The sequence below is a fragment of the Papaver somniferum genome, chromosome 2 (genome assembly GCF_003573695.1).
Source record: "Papaver somniferum cultivar HN1 chromosome 2, ASM357369v1, whole genome shotgun sequence".
Lineage (NCBI taxonomy): Eukaryota > Viridiplantae > Streptophyta > Magnoliopsida > Ranunculales > Papaveraceae > Papaver > Papaver somniferum.
The window spans coordinates 201,332,918-201,359,020 of record NC_039359.1 but is presented as its reverse complement, the minus strand read 5'-3'; the positions used below and the strand labels follow the sequence as shown (position 1 = coordinate 201,359,020).

The 26,103-nt window shown below is 36.5% G+C and overlaps 3 protein-coding genes across 3 annotated transcripts; 2 read left to right on the top strand and 1 right to left on the bottom strand.

The window, feature by feature from the left end:
* Positions 1 to 9,919: 9,919 nt before the first annotated feature.
* LOC113350224 (nuclear cap-binding protein subunit 1-like) lies at positions 9,920 to 17,594 on the top strand. Its single transcript, XM_026594336.1, has 19 exons — positions 9,920 to 10,194; positions 10,295 to 10,354; positions 10,445 to 10,501; positions 10,605 to 10,676; positions 11,832 to 11,894; positions 12,205 to 12,381; positions 12,949 to 13,080; positions 13,228 to 13,294; positions 13,553 to 13,752; positions 13,909 to 13,979; positions 14,115 to 14,199; positions 14,517 to 14,585; positions 14,920 to 15,038; positions 15,277 to 15,415; positions 15,633 to 16,130; positions 16,323 to 16,622; positions 16,731 to 16,903; positions 16,995 to 17,103; positions 17,218 to 17,594. Exons 1-19 carry the CDS (start codon positions 10,111 to 10,113, stop codon positions 17,326 to 17,328), a joined length of 2,586 nt encoding a protein of 861 aa, XP_026450121.1. The 5' UTR covers positions 9,920 to 10,110; the 3' UTR covers positions 17,329 to 17,594.
* Positions 17,595 to 18,311: 717 nt separating this feature from the next.
* On the top strand, positions 18,312 to 21,790 carry LOC113352585 (potassium transporter 5-like). Its single transcript, XM_026596392.1, has 7 exons — positions 18,312 to 18,509; positions 18,766 to 18,991; positions 19,109 to 19,357; positions 19,561 to 19,872; positions 20,011 to 20,178; positions 20,290 to 20,544; positions 20,639 to 21,790. Exons 1-7 carry the CDS (start codon positions 18,312 to 18,314, stop codon positions 21,574 to 21,576), a joined length of 2,346 nt encoding a protein of 781 aa, XP_026452177.1. The 3' UTR covers positions 21,577 to 21,790.
* Positions 21,791 to 23,737: 1,947 nt separating this feature from the next.
* Positions 23,738 to 24,483, bottom strand: LOC113354383 (nuclear transcription factor Y subunit B-1-like). The gene has a single exon (XM_026597729.1). The coding sequence runs from the start codon at positions 24,455 to 24,457 to the stop codon at positions 23,873 to 23,875; it is 585 nt and encodes a 194-aa protein (XP_026453514.1). The 5' UTR covers positions 24,458 to 24,483; the 3' UTR covers positions 23,738 to 23,872.
* Positions 24,484 to 26,103: the final 1,620 nt, after the last annotated feature.

Sequence of the window (26,103 nt, the reverse complement as noted above, 5' to 3'; positions counted from 1 at the left end):
TAGGTCCTGGGTTTTTTCAGCATTTGCGGTTTCCTCGTTAACAAAATTTCTGGTGTCTGTGTTATTTCTTTTCCACATTATATTTTGTTATTTAATAGAAATATCACAGGTTGTGCGTTAAGTTCAATCAGTTCTTGAATCCGACCTTTGGGTTGTTGATTGAATTGATTGACACTTGGATATTGGTTTGTGATACCGTCCAAGTTATTTCCCTTATTCAACCGGACTCGCAAATTCCTATTTGTTTGATTGTATATTGAATTTCGAAATTGAGATATAACTCTTTGATATACTTTTTTATAGATTGAGTCTGACTATTTAGTTGATTCTCTTGAAAGTATATTGGAGTTTGTCTATTCAGATTGCCGAAAAAAATATTGAGTGTGGTTGTTAGACCCCCGCTTTTTCAAATCCCTTCTACAGGTTTAATTAAATAAGTCATGGAAGAAAATTTTGAATCCCCCTGGATCTGGTGGTACGTTTATCGATATTTCGTCTCTTTCCATATAGTCAGACTCCTTTAAACACATACTTGTTAGGTCTTAACGTGTTTGCCTGCTCTGATGCCAAATAAAAATGCAGGGTACCAAAATACACCACCAACATTTTCTTAGGCAATATGTATGGACAAAATCAATACAACTCTGAGAGTTCAACTCGATCAAGGAATAATATCTAGAGTTCTCTCTCTCTCTCTCTCTCTCTCTCTCTCTCTCACGATTAGAACGTTTACAAAATCAAGTCCGTCAACCTAATAAAAAAGAGATTACTTGGACGGTACCAAAGTCCAAGAATCAGTCAAGTCGTATCCAACAAACTGGGTCGGACGTGTCTACTACGATTGATTAATGCACAACCTGTGATATTTCAATTATAAAGATAAACAATATAATGTGGAAAAAAAATAACACAGACACCAGAAGTTTTGTTGACGAGGAAACCGCAAATGCAGAAAAACCCCAGGACCTAGTCCAGATTGAACACCAAACTGTATTAAGCCGCTACAGATACTAGCCTACTACCAATTAACTTCGGATTGAATGTAGTTGAGCTCTAAAAGTTATCACACTGATTAAGGTACAATCACGCTTCTTACACCTCTTGAATCCCAGCAGGATTCTGCGCAATTGATTCTCTTATCCGACGTCACACCAACTAAGAGTTGCTTCAACTTCATTGGAGACTTTAAACTAAATCTGCCTCCCACAGATTAAGCTTATATATGATTTCCTTTTACAATCAAAAAGTTTGATCAAAGGTGATGGAAATCGATAGCAATAGACAAATTCTCGCTAACCTCAAAATCCGGACTTATGCAACCTGAATTGCAGTCTAGATTATTATTCACCTCACAAGTATAAAACTCGTGGAATCAACAAAGTTTGAGACGGATAAAAATTTGATGATTTATATCTATCTTGATCGAGTGAGCATCTCAACAATCGATCAAGATCAGGATACTCGAGTTATCAAGAGAAGATAACTGGACCTGGCTTCATGAATCCCTATGAAGTATTTGTAATCTCTAAACCCTATAAAGGGTTAGGAAGAGGACGACTCTATTTACAACTAGGACATACCAAACTAGTGACGAGATTTGCTTGAAGTTCCTCTTTTATAGGTGGTGGAACACGATTATGCATTCTATATTTTGGAGCTAGCTTAACAAGATCATATACACCAAAATCCCTATGAGAAATTATTAGTTGGTTCACGTATTCAATTAGTAAACTCATCAAGAACATAAAGTGGTCAAGCAGTACTTGAGTAACCTTGTCATCACAAAAAAAAAATTGTGATGAATTTTGTGCAGGCCTCATATTCTCAAGTTAATATGTTGAGGCTACACTCATTGCTACAATTAAGTAGTGATGTGGTGAGTAGAATACTCACCATTTGTGTCACGGGGTGATGTAACAAAGTTATTTGTGTATTCATGAGTCTTACCTTTTCTGATTCTTCTTATCCGTTTGTCTCTCTTTAGCATTGAAGTTTTCGTACTATTCATCAGTACAAGATTCATTCTTCGCATGTCATTCTAAAGTTTAACCAATTTCTTATTATTCTTCTTGAATTTCCAACATTTTTTGTGAACATGTCTCTTACTTCCACAAAAGAAACAAAGCAGAGAGAACTCATCTTTAGAAGATTCGGCTACCTGTTTTATCATAACAAACTGTTTCGTTTTTACATAACCAGCAGTAATGAAACCGTTGTTAGTGATTGAGGTTTTGCTTTTGAACCCACTGCCACTCGTGCTACCAAAGGAATTTTGACCAAACAACATGGCTGAGATTTCTGAGCTTCCCGAGAGCCTTTGTAAATCACACTTGAGGGTATCAATCTCATTATCTTTTATAGACAGGGTTCTAGTGAAATTTTCATTAAGTTTATCCAACTCCAGATTTTTCACTTGAAGAGATGATTCGACATTTTCCAAGGTTTTCTTCAAACAAAAGTTTTCTCGTTGAATTTCTTCACTTTTTTTTAAGAATTCTAAAATTTCCTTATCTGACTCGAAATCAGAGTCAGAATCAACAGATATTTCTGCACATGGGACTGAATTTTCTGTCTGAATTTCAGACGTATGCTCATCAGGGTTACCGAGAGAAACTATGAGAGCATTTTTCTTCGAAGATAATTTCCATCTTGAAACGTCGAGTCATCTTGGGTATCGGTATGGTAGCGTCATCTCCCATATTTCTCGTTCCTTCTTAAAATATTTTTGACTTGTTGTGTAATCATATATATATATGTTTACTTCATCATAATTAGCACACTAAGAAAAGCTTTCCTTCGAAGAAGTTACGCTTGATTTAGAAGTGGATTCAAGTGCATGCGCGCTATCATTAGCCATAGTTTGCTCGTGATCAAATATCTTTAACTTCCTAACGAGACAATTTTCGTAATGCGTTGCAAGGTTATTTCTTTCCATGATGGCATGTTTCTTAGATTCGTATCTTGCAGGTAAAGATCGAAGAATTTTCATCACAATGTCCTTTTCAGGAATAGTCTTACCTAACATATAACATGTATTAACAGTTTCAGACACTTTGTTATTAAACTCATCAAATGAATCTTCATCAGACATATAAAGATTTTCCCAGTCACAATTAAGGTTTTGAAGTCTAGCTTCTTTTTCTAAGGTATCTCCTTAGAGTACGGTTTCTAAGATATCCAAAACATCTTTTGACATAGTGAATGAAGTCATATGGTGCTGAAGATCTTGGCTTATGACGTGAATAATAGCATTTAACCCGTCAAAATTATGCTTTGCAACATCTATCTCGGTTTTGCTATATTCTGCTATATGTTTCTCAACAGTGGTTCCATCTCTAACAATTCTTGGAACATTATGTCTTTTTACAACAAGTTTCCATATATGAAAGTCACGAGCTTATAGAAAAGAACGCATAAGAATTTTCCACCATGAGTAATTTGTGTCATCAAGGATGGCAGTATGTTTATCGAGATTGCACTTATGTCCGTATAGTCAGATTGCTTCAAACACGGACTTATTAGGTTTTTTGCGTGTTTTTCTGCTCTCATACCAATTGAAAATGCGGGGGTACCAAAATACAAACCACCAACTTTTTCGTAGGCAACCTCTATGGACTAAACCCAAATACAATTCCAAGAGTTACAACTTAATGAATCTCAATCAGAAATTATATCAAGAGTTTATATCTCTTTATCTCACAATCAATATGCAAACGGAGAAAAGTATGTGAACCTGATTATAACGTGAGAGTACTTGGACAAATACCAATATCCAAGATCAATCAAGTCGTATCCAACAATTAAGATGGACGTATCTACTTTGATTGATTTTACGTACAACCTGTGATATTATAATTATATAAATAAACAACATAATGCGGAAAAGAAATAATACAGACACCAGCAATTTTGTTAACGAGGAAACCGAATATGCTTAAAAACTCTGAGACCTTGTCCAGACTTGAACACCAAACTGTACTAAATCTCTACTGACTCTAGCCTACAATCAAAACTTCGGACTGAAATGTAGTTGAGATTGAATCCATCATCACAGTAATTCAGTTACAATCACGCTCCTTATGCCTCTTGAATCTCGCAAGACTCTGCGCAATTGATTCCCTTATCTGAGTTCCTTTACAACGTAAGATTTTCTTTAACCTAAGTGAAGACGTTAAACCAATTTGCCTCCCACAGAAAAGCCTATATGTGATTTCCGTTATTTTCGTTAGATCAAGATGAGATAGTAAATCGTTTGCAGTAGACTATGTCTAGCAAACCTCAAAATCCGGTACTCACGACTCCTGAAGCAGCCTAGATTATTATTCACGTCACAAGTAAAACCTACTCCGATTTCAACAAAGAATCGTTATAAAGGAATTAACTTATGGAATACAAAGTCTGAGACGTAGAACTTTGTGATTTCCATCCCTAAGGGAAGTATTTTTAGTCGCTAAACCTAAAAAAGGTTTAAAGGAGAGGACGACTCTAGTTTAGAACTAGGACACACAAGAAGAGTGTCAGGGATTCAAAAATCCCAGTTGCTTGAGGTTATCCTTTTATAGACTTTCAAGATCGAAGGTTGCTTTGGATTTAATCTAAGGTAGCTTTGGAATCAAGCAATCATTATCCACCATTAGATGAATCTCCGACTTGAGATAAAAACAAAAAAATATACACTCTGGTTAAGATGAACCATAACCGAACCATCTATAATGACTTGTTTATGAAAGGTTAGCCGAAACTAGCCAGACGAACTATAAACTCAACCATTTTCGTATAACACTTTTAGATTTTAATGGTTATTATGTGATCAAATATGTATAGAGGTGTTTTAGAGAGTTATTCAAATGTTGACTATCTCATAGCAATAATTAGGGATGCACAGGAACTGTCCCGTCCCATGGAACCGTACCGGAACCACAAGAACCGTACCGGTACCGTCCCGGAACCGCGGTCAGATGAGACAGGTACAAGTATCAAAAACTGGTACCGTATCTAGAGTAGGTACAAGTAATGGTTCTAGGATATTCCCGTCCCGTCCCGTAGTACCGAGGATTTTTATTCATACTTCTTTTAGGTGCAACACTACTTTTGGACTGTTTTAGGAGCTTCATATACCTTTCCTTCATGGAAGATGAACAACGCAGGATACAAATTATAGTCCTTCTGCATGAACTTTGTTGTAGTATATATGCATGTCTTCTGGTTAATTAAACTTTTCTTGTACTGATTGATATTCAAGATCATGTCTCAGGTAACGCACACAACTTTCCTCCTCACTCACGTTTGCTTCTTGTTTTACCATGTGGTGTTAATTATGACGCTTCGCCGACTACGACATTCTATTGCTGACCTACCAGACTCAATTCGACGGGTTACTGAGCCTGTTTGGATTCTAGCTCTTTCTTATTTCATAGCATATCTCGAGACTGTAGCCATCGCCAGTGTACGTGGTTGCTTAAGTATCCTTTTACCGTTGTTACTTTGTTTCTTGTGAATATTAGTATTTTGTTAATGTAGCTTTGCAATGCCTTCGTTGTCTCCAGCTAACTAATTTTAGTGTGTCTTTTTCAAAATATGTGCAGTTCCCGTACTATGAGTTTGTCGACCGGACGTCAATATACAAAGTGGGATGCTTGTCTTATGCAATTTATTTCTTCGCAAGCTTTCCAATGTTTTTGAGGTAAAATGTGAATTCAAATTCTTGCAATGCGTTCAATTTCTAGCTTATTAGGAAAAAGTGGATTTTTTTTAACATATGGTACAGGTAAAGAACCGGTCCCGTCCCGTACCGAATTAAACAGGTACAAGTCCCGTCCCGTCCCATACTACACGGGTACAGGTACAAGTACAAGGTACATGTAACGGCCATAGGGAGGTACAAGTACCGAGCTAGGCAAAAACCCGTACTGTCCCGTCCCATGTGCATCCCTAGCAATAATTCGATGCATCTAAAAATATTCGATTGGTTAAGTACGTGTACTCATTTCCAGTTTGTGAGTTGTTTTTGTCATAGTACATATACCGGGTATGTGTACCCTTAATACAAAAATACTTCAGGAACTTTTGGTATCCATACTAAGTACGTGTACCTTCCTGAGTTCACGAGTCTACAAAAATTTTTGGTATCCGTACTGGGTATTGTACCAAAGGTCGTTGCCGAACTATAGCTACACTGGTACGTATATTGAGTACGTGTACTGCGGATCCGGACCTATAACTGTTACGCTAGTACGTGTACTGGTATGTGTACTTTCCTGTATCCAGATTTACAGTAGTTCTATATCTCTCTAATAATCAATTTGAAACATTCCTGAATAACATCAATGACACATATCACTATTCCAGGCTATTTTCAAATGATTAACTTGAATCATGATTTAGGTCACAAACAATAAATTGTTCTTAACCAAATTCATCAAGTTTTGAACAAATGTTCTTAAGCGTAGTCATTCATATTTCGATAATAATTAACAAGATAAACTTGACTTGAATTTTTTATTGTACAATATTTTAAAGTCTACTTAGTCATGCGACTTAGTCTCATAGATAGAAAGGTGAAAAGTTTTCCAAATGTCTTCAGTTGATCTTCGCCTTCAAACGATAGAACGCAGTGGTGTCTGATACTCCATTACACATTTCAAATCCTAATCCGAGACTTGACTAAATATATACTAGAAATTAAGATATAGTTTTGATCAACTAAATTTGACAACAAGATTAATATAACAACAATTGTGAGTTTGACCGAGCAATGCTCTAACAGATAAGCTAGGGTTTTTGATGATTTTTTTTTAATGATTTTTTCATTGTAGATCTAAGTTTTGATGAATTCAACTAATCTAGAAGGGGTAATATCTTCACCATCTAATGACGATAACAGAGAGAAGAAGGAAGAGGAAAATTAGGAAAACACACACGAAGGTATCAGGGTGAACATGTTTTGTTCACACGTTTGGAAGATGGGTAGCGAGGTTATTTCCATGATTTGAATTATTTTAGACCTCCGATTAACTATTATTTCCCACTGGACCCTAATATAACTACTTTTTTGAACTTTGGGCCCATATATATTTGCAAGTTTAGATATGTGAAAACTACAGGGAGACCCATTCTTACACATTTCTCTACTATGAAACCCACGCCCACAAAAACTCATGGGCGCACCCATATATGGGGAAATAATTATAGCAAGACCCATATTTTTGGAAAAGTATATTTCTTCGGAGATTTGTTTTCCTTTTAATGTCTAACATATCGTTTCCTTTCTTCGTTTCATTCAGATCCAAAATAAAGACCGGAGTAGAGAAAGACGAGAGGAAGATTAGGTGAGATTGGAGAATATAATGAACGAGGAAAAAGATTTTGCGAGGTGATTGAATGTTCGATTCTGTTCTTAATTCGTAGTTGCTTCTCAGGGGAAGATTATGATGGGGACAGATCCGATTCTTTATGATAATCGATTAATTTCAAATTTGTTGAATTCAGGACATGTTCAATTACTCTCGCTGATTAATGCAGCAACAGTTTCAATTTCTTTATTGACATTTGGTATATAAAACATACCCAAAGAAATTCTCTCCCGATCTGTATTGGTAACTACCCTATTTAGTGGGTTCTTCAATACTCCATTACTCTGCAACTGATCCCAATGAACAACGAGAGCTCGAGCTCCAGGCATGCATCAATCATTAACTCATTAATTATTTTTATGAACTTGAAGACTTACTACTTCATGGTCTTGCGGAAGAACAGTCCTCCATCTGTATGAGCTTTTAAACGATATATTGGGAGCATATGTACCTCATTCTTTCTACTAAGAACAAATTCTAACATGACCGTAGTTGTATCTTCCCTTTTTTTTTTGTTAATCATTTTGTTATTTTTGATCATGGTGAAATTAAGTAGTGAGTAACGGGACCAACATGCCCCCCGTATCACCACATTAAAATCTCCACCTAATGCCCATGGAATCGCAGGCCACATTACCCTGACTGCTCACAATTCTTCGCAGTAATCATCTCTATCGGTGTAACGATTAGGTCCATAAACATTTGTGAGGTAGCATAAAATCCATCATCTTTGAAAAATCCTTCAACAGCTAGTGAAAATGTACCTTCAAAAGCTGAAACCACTTCAAACATATCCAAATTCCATAGTATTAACATGCCACCAGACCTTCCAATTGAATTTAAAGCAACCCAGCCAAAGTTGTCTGAATCACTAATTTCAACCACGTTTTTTTTTGTAATTTTTTCAAGCATAGTTTCTTGGAGAAAAATAATTGAAGCTTTAGAGGAAATATGGCTAAAGCTTTAGAGGAAATAATTGGGAGTTAATGAAACATGAAAGAAGATGTGATGTGATTATGACTGCATAACATGTCATTTAGTCGAGAAACTGTCTGCATAACATGTTATGCATTCGTGAAAATGGATGCATAACCTGTTATGCATCTACAAAATTTGTTGCATAACTTGTTATGCAGTCCAGAAAACCTGCATAACCTGTTATGCGTCCGAAAATATGGCTACATAATGCATTATGCATCGAGAAAATAGATGCATAACCTGATATGCATCCGTAAATATGGATGCATACTGCATTATGCATCAATTTTTTATATGTACGGCTAAAATCAACCAAAATAATGGTTACATAACTTGTTATAGATGCATAACTTTGTTATGCAGATACATAACTTGTTATGCAGTCGAAAAAATGGTTGCATAATTCGTTATGCGTCTGCAGAATGTGTTATGCATCGTTTTTGGTGACTGCATAATGGTTAAGTATCAAGTTTTCAAAAAAAATCCCTAAAATGAGGATCACCTCCGATTTTTTCGTTAAAAACAAAAATTTGATATTCTTGTTTGTACTCGTTGCGTAGCTCTTTTAAAAAGATTTCCAACGATATAAAATTTGTAAAATTCTAAGGCGCGGATTTTTAGATATGTTATGTCCAAGTTGCGCTGCCGATTATACCCCTGAAAAAGATAGTATGCATAACGAGTTATGCCTTAAAAGATAGTATGCATAACCAGTTATGTATTGATTCATATAATAATTTCATATAATTATGGGTGTCACAGTATACAAAATTAATTGTGGGTCTGAGAACGAGAATATTATTTTTTTTGGGTCTCCCCCTAATTTCCCCTTTAGATATACCGCGGTTTAGCTTTTTAAGCACCCAACAACCGCTCACTCGCATGTGCATCCAAAAATTAGTCCTTAAAGAATTTTACCTGCTCTCTCAGTTCAAGTGCTCTTGGGCTAAGTTCTATGGGCTACATTGAGCTGCTAGATTAGCAGTTAAGTGTTGCTATTCAAGAAAAAAAAATGTGTCCTATTTGTTAACGCTACTTCTCTCTCCTAGCATGTGTTCGCAGTTCAATTAGCAGCGAGATTGAAGCGCTGAATGGTTCAGCGCTCAAAAAGTGACCTTCACGCTAAATGGTTCGGCTGAGATATTAATTTTCTAATCTAACGGCTGAGATTTAAAACGCTGAACCAAACAACTTTGGACAGTGGTCCCAGATGATGTGGACTGCTAATCTAGCTGCTAGATTAACACTCCCATAGGACTTAGAAGGTTTTCGTAGCTATCATGGATTGCTAATCTAGCTGCTAGATTAACATCCATAGGACTTAATCTTAAGATAAAACATTTCTAACTACAAACTTTGCGTTTGTGGATGGAATCCCCCGAGAAGAGTTAGAATAGCAGTTCCCGCCCCTTGAGTACCAAATAAATGACTATCAGAATCGCGGTTTTGAGCATAAAATTCCACTGACCTATAAAAAAGTGGGCCTATCCCGCAAATCCCAGAAGGCGGGGCCCACTCTTTGTGTTGATGTACCGCCTATGCCCCAGAAGATCCCCTATAATTGTCGAAATTAGTCAAGTGTAGTTTAACCGCGGTTGAATAGCGAGGTTGAATTCACTCCAAGTCTCCAACACACGTCTCACTCAAAACCCTAATAGAACCCTAGAAATTTCTTGCTATTTCTTTCCCAAATCAATCAATCTCCCCCCTTTAATGTCTCTTTGAGAACCCTGTTTTCACTTCAATTTCTCATTCTTCCGTTTAGATTGATTTAGAAACCATGAGTAGTTGGAGAGCGCTTCTTCTTAGAATTGGTGATAAAGGTCCTGAATATGGTGGAACCACTGATTTCAAAGAACACATTGTCAGTATACCTTAACTTTCTCCGTTCTTCTTTTCTTCGAACCCTAATTGTTTTTAATGCACATACTTTAATTGCCCAAAACTCTCCTATTGTGTTTCAGGAAACATGTTTCGGTCTGCTCATGCGAGAAATCGAACACGCTGATGATGAAATCTTAGATGTAACTGAACACTTCCCCATGATTCGTTCATTTTGTTTCCTTTATGGTTTTAAAGTTTTTTATGATGGGTTTTTGTTTTTTTGGGGACAGTTTCTTCTTCAATGTGCAGAACAATTGCCTCATAAAGTTCCCTTCTATGGGACATTGGTATGTGTAGATTCTATCCCTTCTTTATCATTTTTTTTTTTTTGCGGGAACACTTTCTTATTTTGAAGTTATGAATGTTTTGTTTCCGCTTGTCTACTTATAGGTTGGTTTAATAAACTTGGAAAATGAGGAATTTGCTAAGAAGGTAGTGGAGACAACACAAGCTAATCTTCAGGTAGGCAATTTAGCCAACAGTTAACATCGCTGTTCATATGGTCATGATTTAAAAGAATGGGTTGTAGTTTACGTGCTTGGGATGTTCATCACATCTCAATTGAGTTTTCCATGTCATTGCGTGGAACATAAGAGTCTATTATAGGACACGGGAGTGGCAATTTCAGCTATTTTGGAATATGTGACTTTTCAATTCTCCAGTTCTCCAGCTCTTAAGTGCCATACTGCCAAGAATACAATTATGACAAGAATGGAAACTAACCTAGAGTTTACGGTGATCGAGAGACTGAGGGAGTATATCGATGTTCTTCTCAAAGAATGGAGACTGAGCCTCTGTACTCTGCCCTCAACAACCCCTTCTCAAAGCTACATTAGTTGCATTGAAATCCACTTTTAAAAGGGGGTATATCAATGTTCTTCTTAATGTACGTCTTTTCTGAAAGCTTAACTCTATGGCTGATGTAATTTTCCAGCCATTGTACACATTAAGTTGTCTGAATTATGGGTTTTCTCCCAATTCCAGACCATGCCTGCAGGAAGTTGCTCTTCCTTAAGAAGGCTGCAACATTGATGTGTAGTAACAGTTTAATTTGTTGTTTCTAGGATTTATTTCTAGGTTTCTTTGTTACTGGGCGGTAAAAATGGATGTGGTGAATTACTGTGCTTACTACGTGTAAATTGGTGCAAATTTTTGAATTTTCCTGTTTGTACTAAGTCATTCATCTCTGGGCAGTGACTAATGTGGACAAATTATCAAGTTCATTTCTATTGCAAATCATCCTCGTTATGAACTTACAACCAGCAAAACAAAACAATTTGACAGAGAAGGATAATGAGTCTTGCTTTTTCGCTTTATCATGATCCTAGAATTACATGCTGACTGAACAATATAAGCATTTAACTCAGGGACATTTAGTACATTTGTCATCTTCTTAACTACTTGAGTACCCAACTTATCAGTGCCTCACTGTCACTCAACACCAAGGATTTAGTGTGTGTGTGTGTTATTGTGTCTCTTAACTGAGTCGTTTTATTCTTTTGCTGCCATTTTTAGTTTTTTTATCTACTTTCAGTATCTTTAGTTATAATCTAGTGATATTGATAAGTTCTTTTATGATTGATGTTTTAAATCTAGTAAACAATGTGCAATCTACAGGATGCTTTAAATACTGGAGACTGCGACAGGATTCGTATTTTAATGCGGTTTCTTACTGTTCTTGTAAGTAATTTTTTTTTTTTGGTACTGCACTTATCTATTGTTTTATAGTCATTAATTCATGCTTCAAGTTCAGTTTTGGTGCTTTGCATGGTTGCCTAGTTGCAGTTCCTTTTAAGCTTGCTTAGCTTATCTTTGGGATGCATGATATCTGTTTGGCAGCATCAACTCTTTTTTAGACCTTTTGTAGTTCATAGAGCTTAGTAATTATCAAAGGAATTACAGCTGACGACACTGCACCATTTAAAAAAAAAATATACATCACCTTATTGATCTAATTAGCCGACTCCTCGTACTTGTTTGTGTCCTGTAGATGTGCAGCAAAGTCGTCCCACCTTCTTCTGTTATGGTGGTCTTCGAAACGCTATTGTCTTCAGCTGCCACAACAGTAGATGATGAGACAGGAAATCCTTCTTGGCAAGCACGTGCCGATTTTTATATAAGGTGCATTTTATCCAGTCTTCCATGGGGAGGGGCTGAGCTAGTTGAGGTACTTGCATTCTGATATGAAAGTTATGGTTGTGGTATCATTTATATTGTTTATATAGTATTGGAATTTCGTCTAAATTTAAAAAAAAAACCCGATCATTTATTAAATAAATAACCCAAACTATTTGACATTTTGACCAAAATTTCAAAAGCTAGGTACCTAAGTAAGCATTATTGTTCAGGGATATAGTGTGTCGTGTATCCGATGCACTCTCACTAAAGGCAGGCAAACATAACCAGATATACTAGAGGATTTGTTTATATTTTGACATGGTTTACTTAAGAAAATGGTCGGTGTAACCCTTATATGATTCTCAGCGGGGCCAATTTGTAAGAAATTGAGATGTCACTCTACAATTTAAGCAAAAGGAAACTAGGAAAAGTTTTAACCATACTCATCTGAACACTTCAACAGTTGCATGTTTAATGATATAATGCATATACAGGAGTTATGTTGATTCTGTATCTCAAACTTAGATTACATGTACTCACACATTGTTTATATCCTTGGTTGCGCATCTGCCTGAAATGGCCAAGTCCTCTTAACTTAAGGAACTTGGTGTTGCAGCAAGTTCCGGATGAGATTGAAAGGGTTATGGTTGGCATTGAAGCTTACTTGAGCATTAGGAAGCGTACTTATGATATTGGCGTCTCTGTCTTTGAGTTTGACGATGAAAGTGTGAAAGCTCGTAATGAAAAGGTATTTTTTGTTTTCTGATCTCACAATCTTTTTAATTATTGCTGATTCTTTTTGTAATTTGTAATTCAATTTATCTGTTTCTATTGGCTTTCTAGCACAAATATTCTTGTTTCTCATGCTTACTTGCTGCTATTGTGGTCTGTACAGGATTTCTTAGAAGATTTGTGGGATAGGATAAAAGTGTTATCGAATAATGGATGGAAAGTTGACAGTGGTATGAACACCCGTTATCAACATGGCTTCACTTGGTTATTTATAACTTTACATATATATTTTGTAACTAATGATTCTGGTTTAAATAGCTCTTCCACATAATTATCTCATTCTTTGCCAGCTTGATTCTTTATCCTTCGTTCTTGTTCCTATCTAGTGAATGTTCTTAATACTATTTTAAGTTCTTGGGCTACTAGATGTACATCATAATCTGTATGACATTATCTAATTGGACATCTTCTCTTTATTTTGCTTTTAGTTCCCAGGCTTCATCTTCCGTTTGAAGCTCAACTTGTGGTTGGAAAGTCTCATGACTTTGCTCCAATCAGCTGCCCTGAGCAACCTGAACCTCCATCAACGCTTTCTGGTATCACGTGTGGGAAACAAATGCATGAAGCTGCTCTGAAGTATCCTCAAAGGCTTCATAGGCTAAATATATTTCCCGCCAATAAAATTGAGGTAGCCTTCGATGTAAAAATCTTGCATGCATGATCCATGTTAGTACAAGGGAACAGATGTTAAGAATATTCTCAAGTTCACATGTCGTTTGTGTAATGCTTTTTAGTTCTAATGTTATTTTGCTTTTGCCATTCATCTCCTCCTATTGGACAACAGGATTTGCAGCCAATTGATCGCTTCATTGTCGAGGAGTACTTGCTGGATGTGCTTCTGTTCTTCAATGGCTGGTTTGTCACAGACCGACCCATCAGTTCTCTAGCTATAGAATTTTGACCTTTTTCCGTGTTCACCTGTATTTTTGTATTTTTCATTTTCATCTTCTCGAAGTTTCTTATTCTGTTTCTTGTTTCATGCAAGGTTAGTCGCAAAGAATGTGCATTGTATATGGTTGGTCTACATGTGCCCTTTCGATATGAGTATCTTATGGCAGAGACAATTTTCTCTCAGGTAATATCTGGAAACTTCCTCTCTTTTGAATATTATGCTACATATTTTTATGAGCTGTACTCTTTGGCTTCCATAAATTTCTGGAACTCTTTGAACCTTTTTTTTTTTTTTTTTTAATTACTCCTTTATAGAGCTCCCCTTGTTCTAAACTACTTGTTGTTAGATTAGGTCACTTCTGATTCATGTAAACTTTGTATCACTTTTACTTAGGGTATGTAGGTTCAAAGCTGATTAAATGTAAGAACCATAATATAATAATGTTATCAATATTTAGGCTAACAACCATTTCTTATTGTTTGCTGTTTTTTGTCTGGCAGCTGCTTTTACTCCCTGAACCGCCCTTCAAGCCGATGTACTACACTTTAGTTATTATTGACCTTTGCAAGGTAGAATGACACCTATCCTCTTGATATTTGCTGTTTCTTTTAATTTTATACTGTTGAGTAGTTAACCGTTTTCCTCCTTATGTTATACTTTACATTACTCTATATATGAATTAAAGAAAAAAATTAGTTATTAAAAAAGATATATTCACGGTGTCTTTATCTTGAGTAGTTAACCCTTTTCCTCCTTATGTTATATTTTCAAGAAAAAATTTAGTTATTAAAAAAGAGATATTCACAGTGTCTTTATCTTGGGATAAATAACCACTTTTAAAGTTCCAGCCAACCCTTGAACGTATTTAATATTTGACTTTCAATTTTATTATTACTTGCTTAGGCTCTTCCAGGGGCTTTTCCAGCAGTTGTGGCTGGAGCAGTTCGAGCTCTCTTCGAGAGGATCGCTGATCTGGATATGGAGTGCCGGATGCGGCTTATCCTATGGTTTTCACATCACTTGTAAGTCCAAACTCTGAAGCATCAATGTTGTTGTTATTGTCTCCACTATTAACCTGGTATTGAGTTACTGCTATAATGTTTCTCAGCGAGACTAAGTTTAATCAAATTCAGTATTAGATAATAGATGGTTATTATCTTTTGTAAGTTTGGAGAGGTTTACTTCTTTTATTAGAGTTACATGGAAATTATTTCTCCTTTCTCTGGTTTTCTCACAATGAATTTCTGTCCTGTTCTGTAGATCAAACTTTCAATTTGTTTGGCCATGGGAAGAATGGATCCATGTCTTAGACCTCCCGAAATGGGCCCCACAACGGGTTTTTGTTCAGGAAGTATTAGAAAGAGAAGTACGTTTATCATACTGGGATCAAATCAAACAGGTAAGACATGCTATACTAATTTCTTACATAGTAGACTCACTCATGTTTGTAGTTAATGCCACTGTCCAGTGCCTAATTTCTTACATAGTGGGAATTAAATTATCTGACCTATTTGTGTGTGCAGTCAGTAAAAGATTTGAAACGAATAACCTGTTTTAGTGGTCTTTAACTGGAGGTCACAGTTTTTAACCCTGTCTGAGTTATTTTTGGTAAATAGAGCATAGAGAATGCCCCAGAGTTAGAAGAACTACTTCCCGCGAAGGCTGGACCCAACTTCAAATACAGCGCTGAAGGTGACAAGGAAGGCCCAGAGCATGCACTATCCTTGGAACTCAGCCGCTTGGTGAAGGGAAGGAGTGTTGCACGTGAGGTTATTTCATGGATAGAAGAGACAATAATTCCTGTTCATGGTCCACAGGTTGCACTCGAAGTGGTCATTCACACCCTACTTGATATTGGGTCGAAAAGTTTCACTCATCTAATCACCGTATTGGAAAGATATGGTCAAGTTATTGCTAAGCTATGTCTTGATCAAGACAAGCAAGTGATGCTAATAGATGAAGTTAGTTCATACTGGAAAAATAGTGCTCAAATGACAGCTGTAACCATTGATAGGATGATGGGTTACCGGTTAATTTCTAATCTTGCTATCGTCAGATGGGTCTTCTCTCCAGCTAACTTCGATCAATTCCATATGTCTGATCGTCCATGGGAGGTGCGATTTTACAAAATTTATTCTTCTCGTTTTTATTTTCTTTTCTGTTTTTGGTAGGAACATTTTCACATCTGTTTTTTAAGTTCGCCTAATTTCTTCTGCTTCAGTTTGTCTTTCATATACGGAGTGTATTTTCTCTTATGTCTTAATAACTTGTACTTAAATACTACCATTTTTTTTTCACTTCGACAGATACTCAGAAATACAATTAACAAGACATACAACCGCATCTGTGATCTAAGGAGAGAGATTTCCACCCTTTCTAAGAGTGTGTCAAAAGCTGCGGAAGCTGCATCACAGGCTAAAGCAGAGCTTGAGGCAGCTGAAACTAAGATTACCCTTAGGGATGGTGAACCAGTTCAAGGTGAAGGGCCTGTTAGGATGAAACGGTTGACATCTATTGCTGAGAAGGCAAATGAGGAGCTAGTATCAGCACGTGACACTTTAGAGGCCAAGGAAGCTCTCCTTGCTCGTGCCCTCGAGGAAAATGAGGTAATTTTACGGTTTCTGCTGTTGTATTTAACTAGTATTACATTGTTGTTATGTTTATCTGACAATGCTAACAGTATTTAAAAAGTTAATTATGATTGGTACACCCAGGCATTGTTCATCTCTTTGTACAAGAGGTTTTCAGATGTACTTGCGGAACGGCTTCCCGTTGCTTCTCCTGACGGAACAATACGTACTCTGCGAGGTCAGACTGATAATATGGTTGTTGATTCTGAAGAGCCATCTGAGATGGAGGTGGATGAAAATGGAAAATCCAGGAAAAGGTATGACTAGCTCTGCATACATACTTTATTAGTATATTCCATCATAGCTTTTTTACGGTCTCTCGACTTTTTTCCTGTACTATTTTGTCAGTGATCACTTAAATGGGGTAAGCAATGGCTACAACATTGGAGAAAAAGAGCAGTGGTGTTTAACAACTTTAGGTTATGTCAAAGCATTTTCAAGGCAATATGCTGCTGAGGTAAAAATAGAAACTCTCTTTCTTCTACTTTACACGATCATTCTTGTGGTTATACCGCTAATGGATAATGCCACGTATGTACATATCTTGATTTCAAATTTATATTAATGGCAGATATGGCCCCATATTGAGAAGTTGGATGCTGAGGTATTTACAGTGGATATTAGTCCACTGTTTCGGAAAGCCATTTATTCTGGCTTGCGGCGTCCCATTAATGGAGTGTGAGTGAATACACTATTGTGGAAGTTCTGCAGTGAGAAGTTGGACGCAGTTGTTTCTCTTTCCCAGGAAGCTCTTAATTCTTGTTTACAGTAGAACATTCAAGGATGAAAGTTTGACTGCTAGGTACATTATCTTGTAACAAAATCTGTAACAAAGAAGTCCAGAATAGTGATAATTTTTTTTAGAGGTTTGAGCATCTCTATGATCTGTAAGGTTAGAACTCAAAATCAAAGTGAAATTTCGTGTTAACTGTCCATTTCAAGCTTATACACGCTGCTATGTTCTAAAATGTGGCAGAAGATGACACCCAATTAGACCAATCTATTTTCCCTCAGATATAAGATTTTTAGATTGTTTGTCGTCAAACACCATGTCTGCCAATAGACATCTGAATATGTTTTACGTGTCTTGTTCAAACTGTGGACTAATATCCACTGTAAATACCTCAGCATCCAAACAGGTCAGACAACTTGTTTTAGTCGTCAAACACCATGTCTGCCTTATTACCCGCAAGGATTCAAACTGTGCCTTGTTCCGTAAATAAAGGTGCATGGAGAAGACAGGTCAGACGATTTAAATTTTACGTGTTTTTTTGTTTTCTTTTTTACCTTTCAAGTTTACTCTACAGTTACCAAAACAAACCTTCCCATGTATGGCAGGAAGCATTTGAGAAGCTTCCTTGAAAACCTACCTATGCAGTGGAAACATATGGCAAACAGTAATTTAGTGTGTGCAAACCGTGTATGATTAAACTTTGAATTTTACCTACTTAATTAGACTGGGTAAACTTCATTTTTACCCACACTTTATCAATAGTAATTAATACCATTTAATCTCACCATTATTCATACATTCATCACAGAATAGCATATTTAGGAATCTTGACAGACCATATGCAAGAGAGTTTTCAACAGTGTTTTTCTCTAGGGATTTTTTTTTTTTTTTGTAGAAGAACTTGGATTTACAGTCCCTTTTTATTTAACTCAATGGAGGTAGAAAAAGCTAGTGAAGAAAATGATGGAGAAATAGTAGCTACTAGTGATAATAATACTGAAGAAAATCAAAATTGTGAAGAGCAAAAGAATGAAATCTACTCTCTTAAAAATAGCAAGAGTTTAGTCCGTGTGGACTCATTTGATATGGAATCGGGGAATGTTCGAGGAACTTCTAGCCGTCGATCTCAGGTATCTCTTTGTTACTTTCAATATTTAGTCTAACGTCTCTCATTTCTATTCTCTTTTTTCCCCTTTTCTGTCGTTGTAACATATAACTAGGATCATTTTTTTAAGAGAAATCCTGAATCGATTGTCTGTATGTGATTTTTGTTTTACTTTTATTAGGGGAATTTGTTGCAAATATGATGTGTTTTGGCTTTTGGGGTTTAGCTAAATCATGATCTAACGGAGTTTCTACCGTGGTACGTTTGAAAATCAAATGCAGGCTATCAATTGGAGTTCGATATTGAAACTCGCATTTCAGAGCATAGGAGTCGTATATGGTGACTTAGGAACGTCCCCATTATATGTTCTTGCAGGAGTATTTCCAAATGGAATCAAACATGAGGATGATATTTTGGCTATATTATCTCTAATCTTCTATTCACTCACTGCTATAACTTTGATCAAATATGTATTTATCGTCCTACGAGCAAACGATAACGGGGATGGTATGCAATTTGTGCCTCTTTTCTTTTCTTATGTATTCACAAATTTTATATACAAATGATTATTTTGATCTTTCATTGTTAAATTTTATGTTCTGATTTTGAATACTGCGTTCGTAGGAGGTACTTTCGCTTTATATTCTCTAATATGCCGTTATGCAAAAGTGGGTTTCATTCCAAGCTACCAAGCCGAAGACAAAGATGTCTCAAATTATAAACTCAATGCACCTAGTAGGAGGTTAAGTCGTGCTTCTACAGTCAAATCTTTGCTCGAGAACAGTCCATTTGCTAAGTATTTGTTGTTGTTTATCACAATGCTTGGTACTTCTATGGTCATCGGAGACGGGATTCTCACCCCATGCATCTCAGGTACAAATATTAGCATACCACTATACCTATAAATTAATTTCGTTTACCAAACTGTAGCTGCTAATAACATGCATGTCACCATACACACAAAAACCATTGTGTACAGTAAACGAGTGGAACAAGATTCTAGTGGTTCTTTTGGAATACTGATGTTATTTTACATCATATATCTAGTGATTGCTTGGTTGGTAACTGGTGTGCAGTTTTATCAGCGGTTGGGGGTATCAAGGTAGCTGCAACATCTCTTACTGACAATTTGGTGATGTGGATATCGGTGGTGATTTTATTCTTATTGTTTCAAGTACAAAGGTTTGGAACAGACAAAGTTGGCTATAGTTTTGCGCCAATTCTTACAATCTGGTTCATATTTATTGGTTGTATCGGTATATACAACTTCATAACACATGATCCAACAGTAATCAAAGCTCTCAATCCGATGTACATTGTATACTACTTTATAAGGAATGGAAAGGATGCTTGGATTTCGCTTGGTGGCGTCATCCTTTGTCTCACAGGTATACGAAGACCTTTTCTTTTTATTAGAGTGTTATATATAAACCTAAGTTAATTTGACAGGAGATAACAGATATTAATAGTTCATACGTGAATGAAATGACTAACAAGTTCAAATTTTTCTATCCAAACCTTTACAGGTTCAGAAGCCTTGTTTGCAGATTTAGGTCATTTTAGTGTCAAGTCTATTCAGATAAGTACCTGTACTATTGTCTTCCCATCTATTGTTTTAGCCTACACCGGTCAAGCTGCTTATCTAAGAAAGCACCTTGATGATGCTCCTCAAGCTTTTTACAAATCTGTTCCAAGTATATGTCTTCTTCTCTCCATTCTATATACATACATACACCTTTTAATATCATCATGCATGTATTCTCATACACTAACATCATCCTAATTTCTTTGATATTAATATATAGAACCTGTGTACTGGCCGATGTTTGTTTTGGCGGTATTGTCTGCGATCATTGCAAGTCAGTCACTGATCTCTGCTGCATTCTCGATCGTTCAACAATCTCTTGCACTTGGATGTTTCCCTAAAGTAAAAGTGGTGCACACATCAGCTAAGTACAAGGGACAAGTATATATTCCAGAAATCAACTACTTGCTTATGTGTGCATGTATTGCTGTTACACTGTTTTTCAAGAACACCTTGACTATCGGCAATGCTTATGGTATGTCTTATCTCGGTGAATCTTATTAATTTCTTATGTTGTGAACTTTAATCTCTACAGAATCTTATAGCCAGTGCCATTATCCATTTTGCAGGAATAGCAGTGATATTTGTATATTCACTCACATCTACGCTACTTGTTCTTGTGATGGTTATGATATGGAAGACGAGTATCTTCTTGATCATAGCCTATGTTTTTACTATAATGCTTCTCGAACTGCTTTACTTGACCTCGGTCCTCTACAAATTTGTTGACGGTGGTTATCTGCCATTAGTTTTCTCTGCTGTCATGATGTGTGTCATGTACACATGGAATTTCGCATATCGTATGAAGTACACATATGATCTTGAAAACAAAGTCACACTCGAGAGACTAAAACAGATAGCTGGGGATCCAGAGATTAGAAGATTACCGGGCCTGGCCGTGTTCTATTCAGAACTAGTTCATGGTATTTCCCCAATTTTCACTCACTACATTGATAACATACCAGCGATACATTCAGTCCTCATGTTTGTTACAGTCAAATCCTTACCAATAAGCAAAGTTCCTGCTGAGGAGAGATTCCTATTTCGACGTGTTGCACCTCATGAGCTAGCCATCTTTCGATGTGTTGTAAGGTACGGGTATACTGATAAACAAGAAGACGGAAAATCTTTTGAGGAGATGTTAGTAGAAAGACTGAAGGAGTTTATCAGGGATGAATTACTTTTTAACTCTGGACCAGCTCAAATTAAGAGAGTTGGTACAAGTATTCTCGATGATTCAATAGCTAGAGCTGACGACAATCCTAGGATTAGCAATGAGGTGATGCAAAGAGAGTTGCATATGGTAGAAACTGAATGCAGACATTCTGGGGTTACTTATTTGCTTGGTCAGAATGAAGTTGTGGCTTCAAAGGATTCTGGTTTAGCTAAGAAAATTCTGATCAATTACGCTTATAACTTCATAAAGAGGTTCTTGAGAAAACAAGAAGAGGTATTTGTGATTCCTCAAAAGCGTTTACTGAAAGTCGGGATGACATATGAACTTTGAGTGACGATGGCAAAGTGGTGCCAACAACAAAGAAAAGAACTGGGGAGTTTCCTAAAGAGTTCAGAAACAATATCTTTTTTGTTGTTATGTTTCCCTCTCGTTGGTATACAGTTGGTTCTTTGTTTTTTTCGGCCATGTGATAAACAGATATCATATGTATTATCATTGTTTTTTTATAATGTTGTCACAAATATATAATCAATGAAATATCTATTCGGAGACATAATGCTTGGATTCACAGGTCAATTCCAACAAGTATTTCCATGTTTTGTCAGATTGCAGAAAATATATGTATGCTTGCAAGGACTTCAAATCAGTGGATTTTAGTTTCCTGTCTTGAATATACGCATTGATGTATATATTCTCTAAATGACGCTGCAGAAACATATGCATGGTGCAATATGTGAAGGAAGTACCTACCTAGATGATTTCTGTTGCTGGCCGCTGGCAAATTAAGAATTCCATTAGAAGAAATTACATTTTGGTATGCAGGTGCATCGCAGTTCAAACTCAATGAGCTATTACAAGAATATCACATGGAGATATTCCTGAAATCACACATAAGATAAATCACCAGCGAACGTGCCGTGCAAAGCGCTTCCTCATTGATTCCTATGCCACACAATGCCAAAAGGTTGTAGCGATTGCTGTGTCGGTAAGCTTTTACTTGTATTCCAAAACTCCCATGTAATTCATCTTTTTATGAGCTAGTTAGAGAGCTTTATGGAAATCTCCCCAAAACACTGCACTATTCTGGATATTAGTGGCTAGGTACAAGTAGTTATCTAGGTTGGTTCATTCCACACTGACTGTATATCTACCTCAGTCCTAGCTAAGGAGATCTTACTTCCTTCTAGTGAAATGATCTTTATACTGTTAGCTATCATTGTTAATAACCATAGCTTATGAAAGACGCGTATTGTAACCATGAACATGTTGTTAGATCCATGTACTAACGCATATAATTGCCGACATAAGATCCCGGAAACACTGGCTATGTACCAATAAGCATAATCAAGTTTTTCGCTTTATATAGGTTCTCACTGTATACAGCTATTTTTACTCCTTAAACTAGTGTTTTCAAAAGTGTAGTCAGTCTCACGTCAAGAAGAATGATCAACAAATGCTGTAATGGTCCCCTCCATGGATTTATCTCCCTATAAAAGAAACTAATACTTGTTTACTGTGCTATCTCTATTCCTAAAGACAACACAATTACTCGAATTGGTAAGGATACATTGTACTTATGCCTAGTAATAAGAACTCCGAAGAATACCATATCTTTAATGTAGCACCAAGTTCAACGCAAAATCCTCAATTGTGGGAACTGGCTAGGAAAGAAGACCAATCCATTTATTTCAGTATTTTATATGTACACATGCCCACGAATTCGAACCAACTATCGAGAACTTGGTCTGAGGTTCTTGGGTTAATAATCCCTCTATATGTGTAACCTTAGCTTTGTCAATTGGTCCCAGATGTTCTTTATCACTCAACAAAAAATGTTACGGTATAATCGAAACTCAAAAAGAAGAACAGAGAAAAGGTAATGACTAATATGCAATAGATACTTCGCTAGCTTGGGTATAGATCATGAACGTATCTGAATGTTTATCGAAGTAACTTAGTCACAAGCAAGAAGCTAACATCAATGTAATTTATGGATGGCATATGGGTTAGCTATTCAAGAACCAAAGAAGTTTGTGAGTTGTTTTCAACTGAACCAAGATTTTAGTTGGCGAAAGAAGCCAACTGATTTGATCTAGGCCTAGATGTAGTACATACTACATATTATGTTATGGCATCTAAAATTCAGAAGATAAAAGAGATTTCAATACACATGGTTTTATGTGCTGTTCATGAACACAATAGGGTATTGTAAGTACTGTGCTAACCTGAGATGTAATTTCAACACTGCCGCTGCCATCACGCACGCCACTTGCTAGAACTGCAAGTGATCCCCTTCCTCTCCCCAACTCTAAAGCTTGAATGACAGTTATACTGGATATATTTCTCTGTGAAGTTTTTGAACAATTCTTAAGCAAGATCATGAAAATCAATGAAAACCCTCATGTTTCTTACTAAATATTTCAAAGCTGCAAACCAAGTAAAGTAATATAACTGTTTAAACAACATGAACTTATCAAAAGTAACATAGAAATTTGTTGAAGGAAATACAAAGATTAGTAATCCCTTAATAATACAAACACCAACAATCCAAAAACGAAACATTAACAAGTAAATCAAACTCAAACTAGCTAGATTCCTGAACTTGCCCGAAAAGATCTATGTTAAACTAAAAGGGCCTCGAGTTAGAGTTATTATTTCTCTCAGTTATATTAAACCTCAAAGATGGAGAAGCGCTTGATTGGTTATTCGTCGGTTGATCACTTCTAAACATTGTGGTGTCGTAATCTCTGTCATCTGCGGCGCTTTTGTTAACCTGACTGTTAGCTTTATCACCATCTAATTCTCTGTACTTGTTCAAATACAACTTCAATGGCTCAACAAAGTTATCAAAACCTAGAGTAGATAGAGCAAAACAAACATCATCTCCGTTGACCGTCTTTCTTTTCTCTTTATGACATTTATCAGAAGCTTCACCGGTAACAAAACTAATGAATTCAGAAACACATTCTTGCATGGTTTCTTTAGCTTCTTTGGAGATCTTAGCATTAGGAGGAAGGATATGCTTCATAATTCTTCCTACGTTAGCGATCGGTAACAATCTATCTTGTTCTTTGATGTAGTTTTCATCTCCTAGTGAATTACTACTCCCTGCTCCAGGAGCAAAACCTATATTTGTTGAATCTTTGTACTTGTGTTGATGAAGTTCATAACCATGGTTGCTACTACTACCTGGTACATTATTATCGACCATCGATCTACTGAAGCGTGATAAACTTGATCCTGTCAAACGTAGACACGTTGCGAAATTATAACTTCTATATATATATAAATACAGAACACAATGCCCTTATATGTATGTGTATGTATACATCACATGCATGACTCATAGTTTCACATAAAATGACTGATTTTTTGTATATAATCTAATAAGCAAGAGATCATACTTAATGGTCCCCTCTTTAGCTAATTTCAGTCTTAAACATTGGTTAATGATCTCATAAAACTCTAAAGTAAGTTTGAAAACTTAAACTTATTTTAAATTGTATGGGTTACACATGTCAAGCACAAATTCGTCAAAAGGGAAAGGTCAATGTGCCCTAATGACCTATGGCCTATAAGTTACTCATGTAAGTAACTTAGCCCTAATTTGTTCTAGAACTATTCTTTTCTTTCCATCATCTGCATCTGCATTCTGCACAGCAGAATTCTTTCCCACTTCTCTCTGTTTTCCTCATTTGAGAACTCCATATCGTATGTGAGAAGGACGATTCCAATGGGAATAACCAAATCAACAGATGTAATGGCCACGTGAATATTAAATCAAATCCACTGTGGTATATTTAGTAAGAAAGGACTCATGGACACTCTTGGATAGACACTATCATACATGATTTGCATCATTTTCTCCACAAAACCCAAACGACAATGAATTAATTAAATTTAATATTTTGGTGATGCGTTCATATTATAAGACTCTACATTCCTACCAAAAAGAGCACAATTCGAGACGTATAACACCACCCCTTTGAATATCAGCCATTAAAAGTTAACGGTTGAAATTAAGATCGGTAGATGTTGAGGTTTGGTATCTCAAATAGTGTTCACTTTTGCTAGGAATGTAGAGTCTTATAAGAAGAACGTACCATCAAAATATTAGATTTAAGTTCAGCGTATTTTGGATTTTGCGGAGAAAATGATGCAAATCATGTATGATAAAGTCCATCTAAGAGTGTTGTTGATGGGAAAAAAATGATTTGCTGGTTTTTTAGGGAACGGAGAGACGACCGTGTGGACGGAGGCTCCTCAACCGAGCAAACTTCCTATCCTCAAACAGATGCACTGCACGAGAGTGCTTTGAGTTCGAGAGATCAATATATAGGATTCCGGCCTAAACCAAGACAATGGCCGTTCTAGAGTCAATTAAGTCACAAAGAGGGAAGATGGTTGTTCTGTAGGAGGGAAGCTGAGAAGTGTGCGAGATCAATGATGACCAAGGATTGTGAATGTGTTTAAGGTTTTTGCAAGTTTTCTATGAACTGTTGAGTTCGAATAAATTTTGGTTGATTAATTGAATTCTTGAGAGTGAATGCTCGGATCAGAATTCTTCTGTTGTTCAATCGTGGATTCAGAGACTTATTTATATTGCCAGAATAGTTGACACATTGATATCCAGTAAGTGTGATGGTTGCTCGAGTGAAAGAGTGGAAAAGTGGGAAATCGTGGTTTAACCAGTTCCAGGTCGTGCAAAGACTTGGTTGATTGTCCACCCACTACTTTGCTAACTCCCTCAACTGCTTGCACGACTTACTCACATTTCTCATCGTGGATGAACACACGTGTCGTAGTCCGCCAGACCAAAACCCTAATTAATTTCCCCCATGTGACGTGATTGATGTC

Excerpts from the sequence above, each read along its gene's own strand:
- LOC113352585 (XM_026596392.1), top strand. The coding sequence starts at position 18,312 with ATGGAGGTAGAAAAAGCTAGTGAAGAAAATGATGGAGAAATAGTAGCT. Across the intron at positions 18,510-18,765 it reads CTTCTAGCCGTCGATCTCAG|GCTATCAATTGGAGTTCGAT; the intron begins GTATCTCTTTGT and ends AATCAAATGCAG. Across the intron at positions 20,545-20,638 it reads GACTATCGGCAATGCTTATG|GAATAGCAGTGATATTTGTA; the intron begins GTATGTCTTATC and ends TCCATTTTGCAG.
- LOC113350224 (XM_026594336.1), top strand. The coding sequence starts at position 10,111 with ATGAGTAGTTGGAGAGCGCTTCTTCTTAGAATTGGTGATAAAGGTCCT. Across the intron at positions 10,355-10,444 it reads CTGATGATGAAATCTTAGAT|TTTCTTCTTCAATGTGCAGA; the intron begins GTAACTGAACAC and ends TTTTGGGGACAG. Across the intron at positions 16,904-16,994 it reads AATGGAAAATCCAGGAAAAG|TGATCACTTAAATGGGGTAA; the intron begins GTATGACTAGCT and ends CTATTTTGTCAG.
- LOC113354383 (XM_026597729.1), bottom strand. The coding sequence starts at position 24,457 with ATGGTCGATAATAATGTACCAGGTAGTAGTAGCAACCATGGTTATGAA.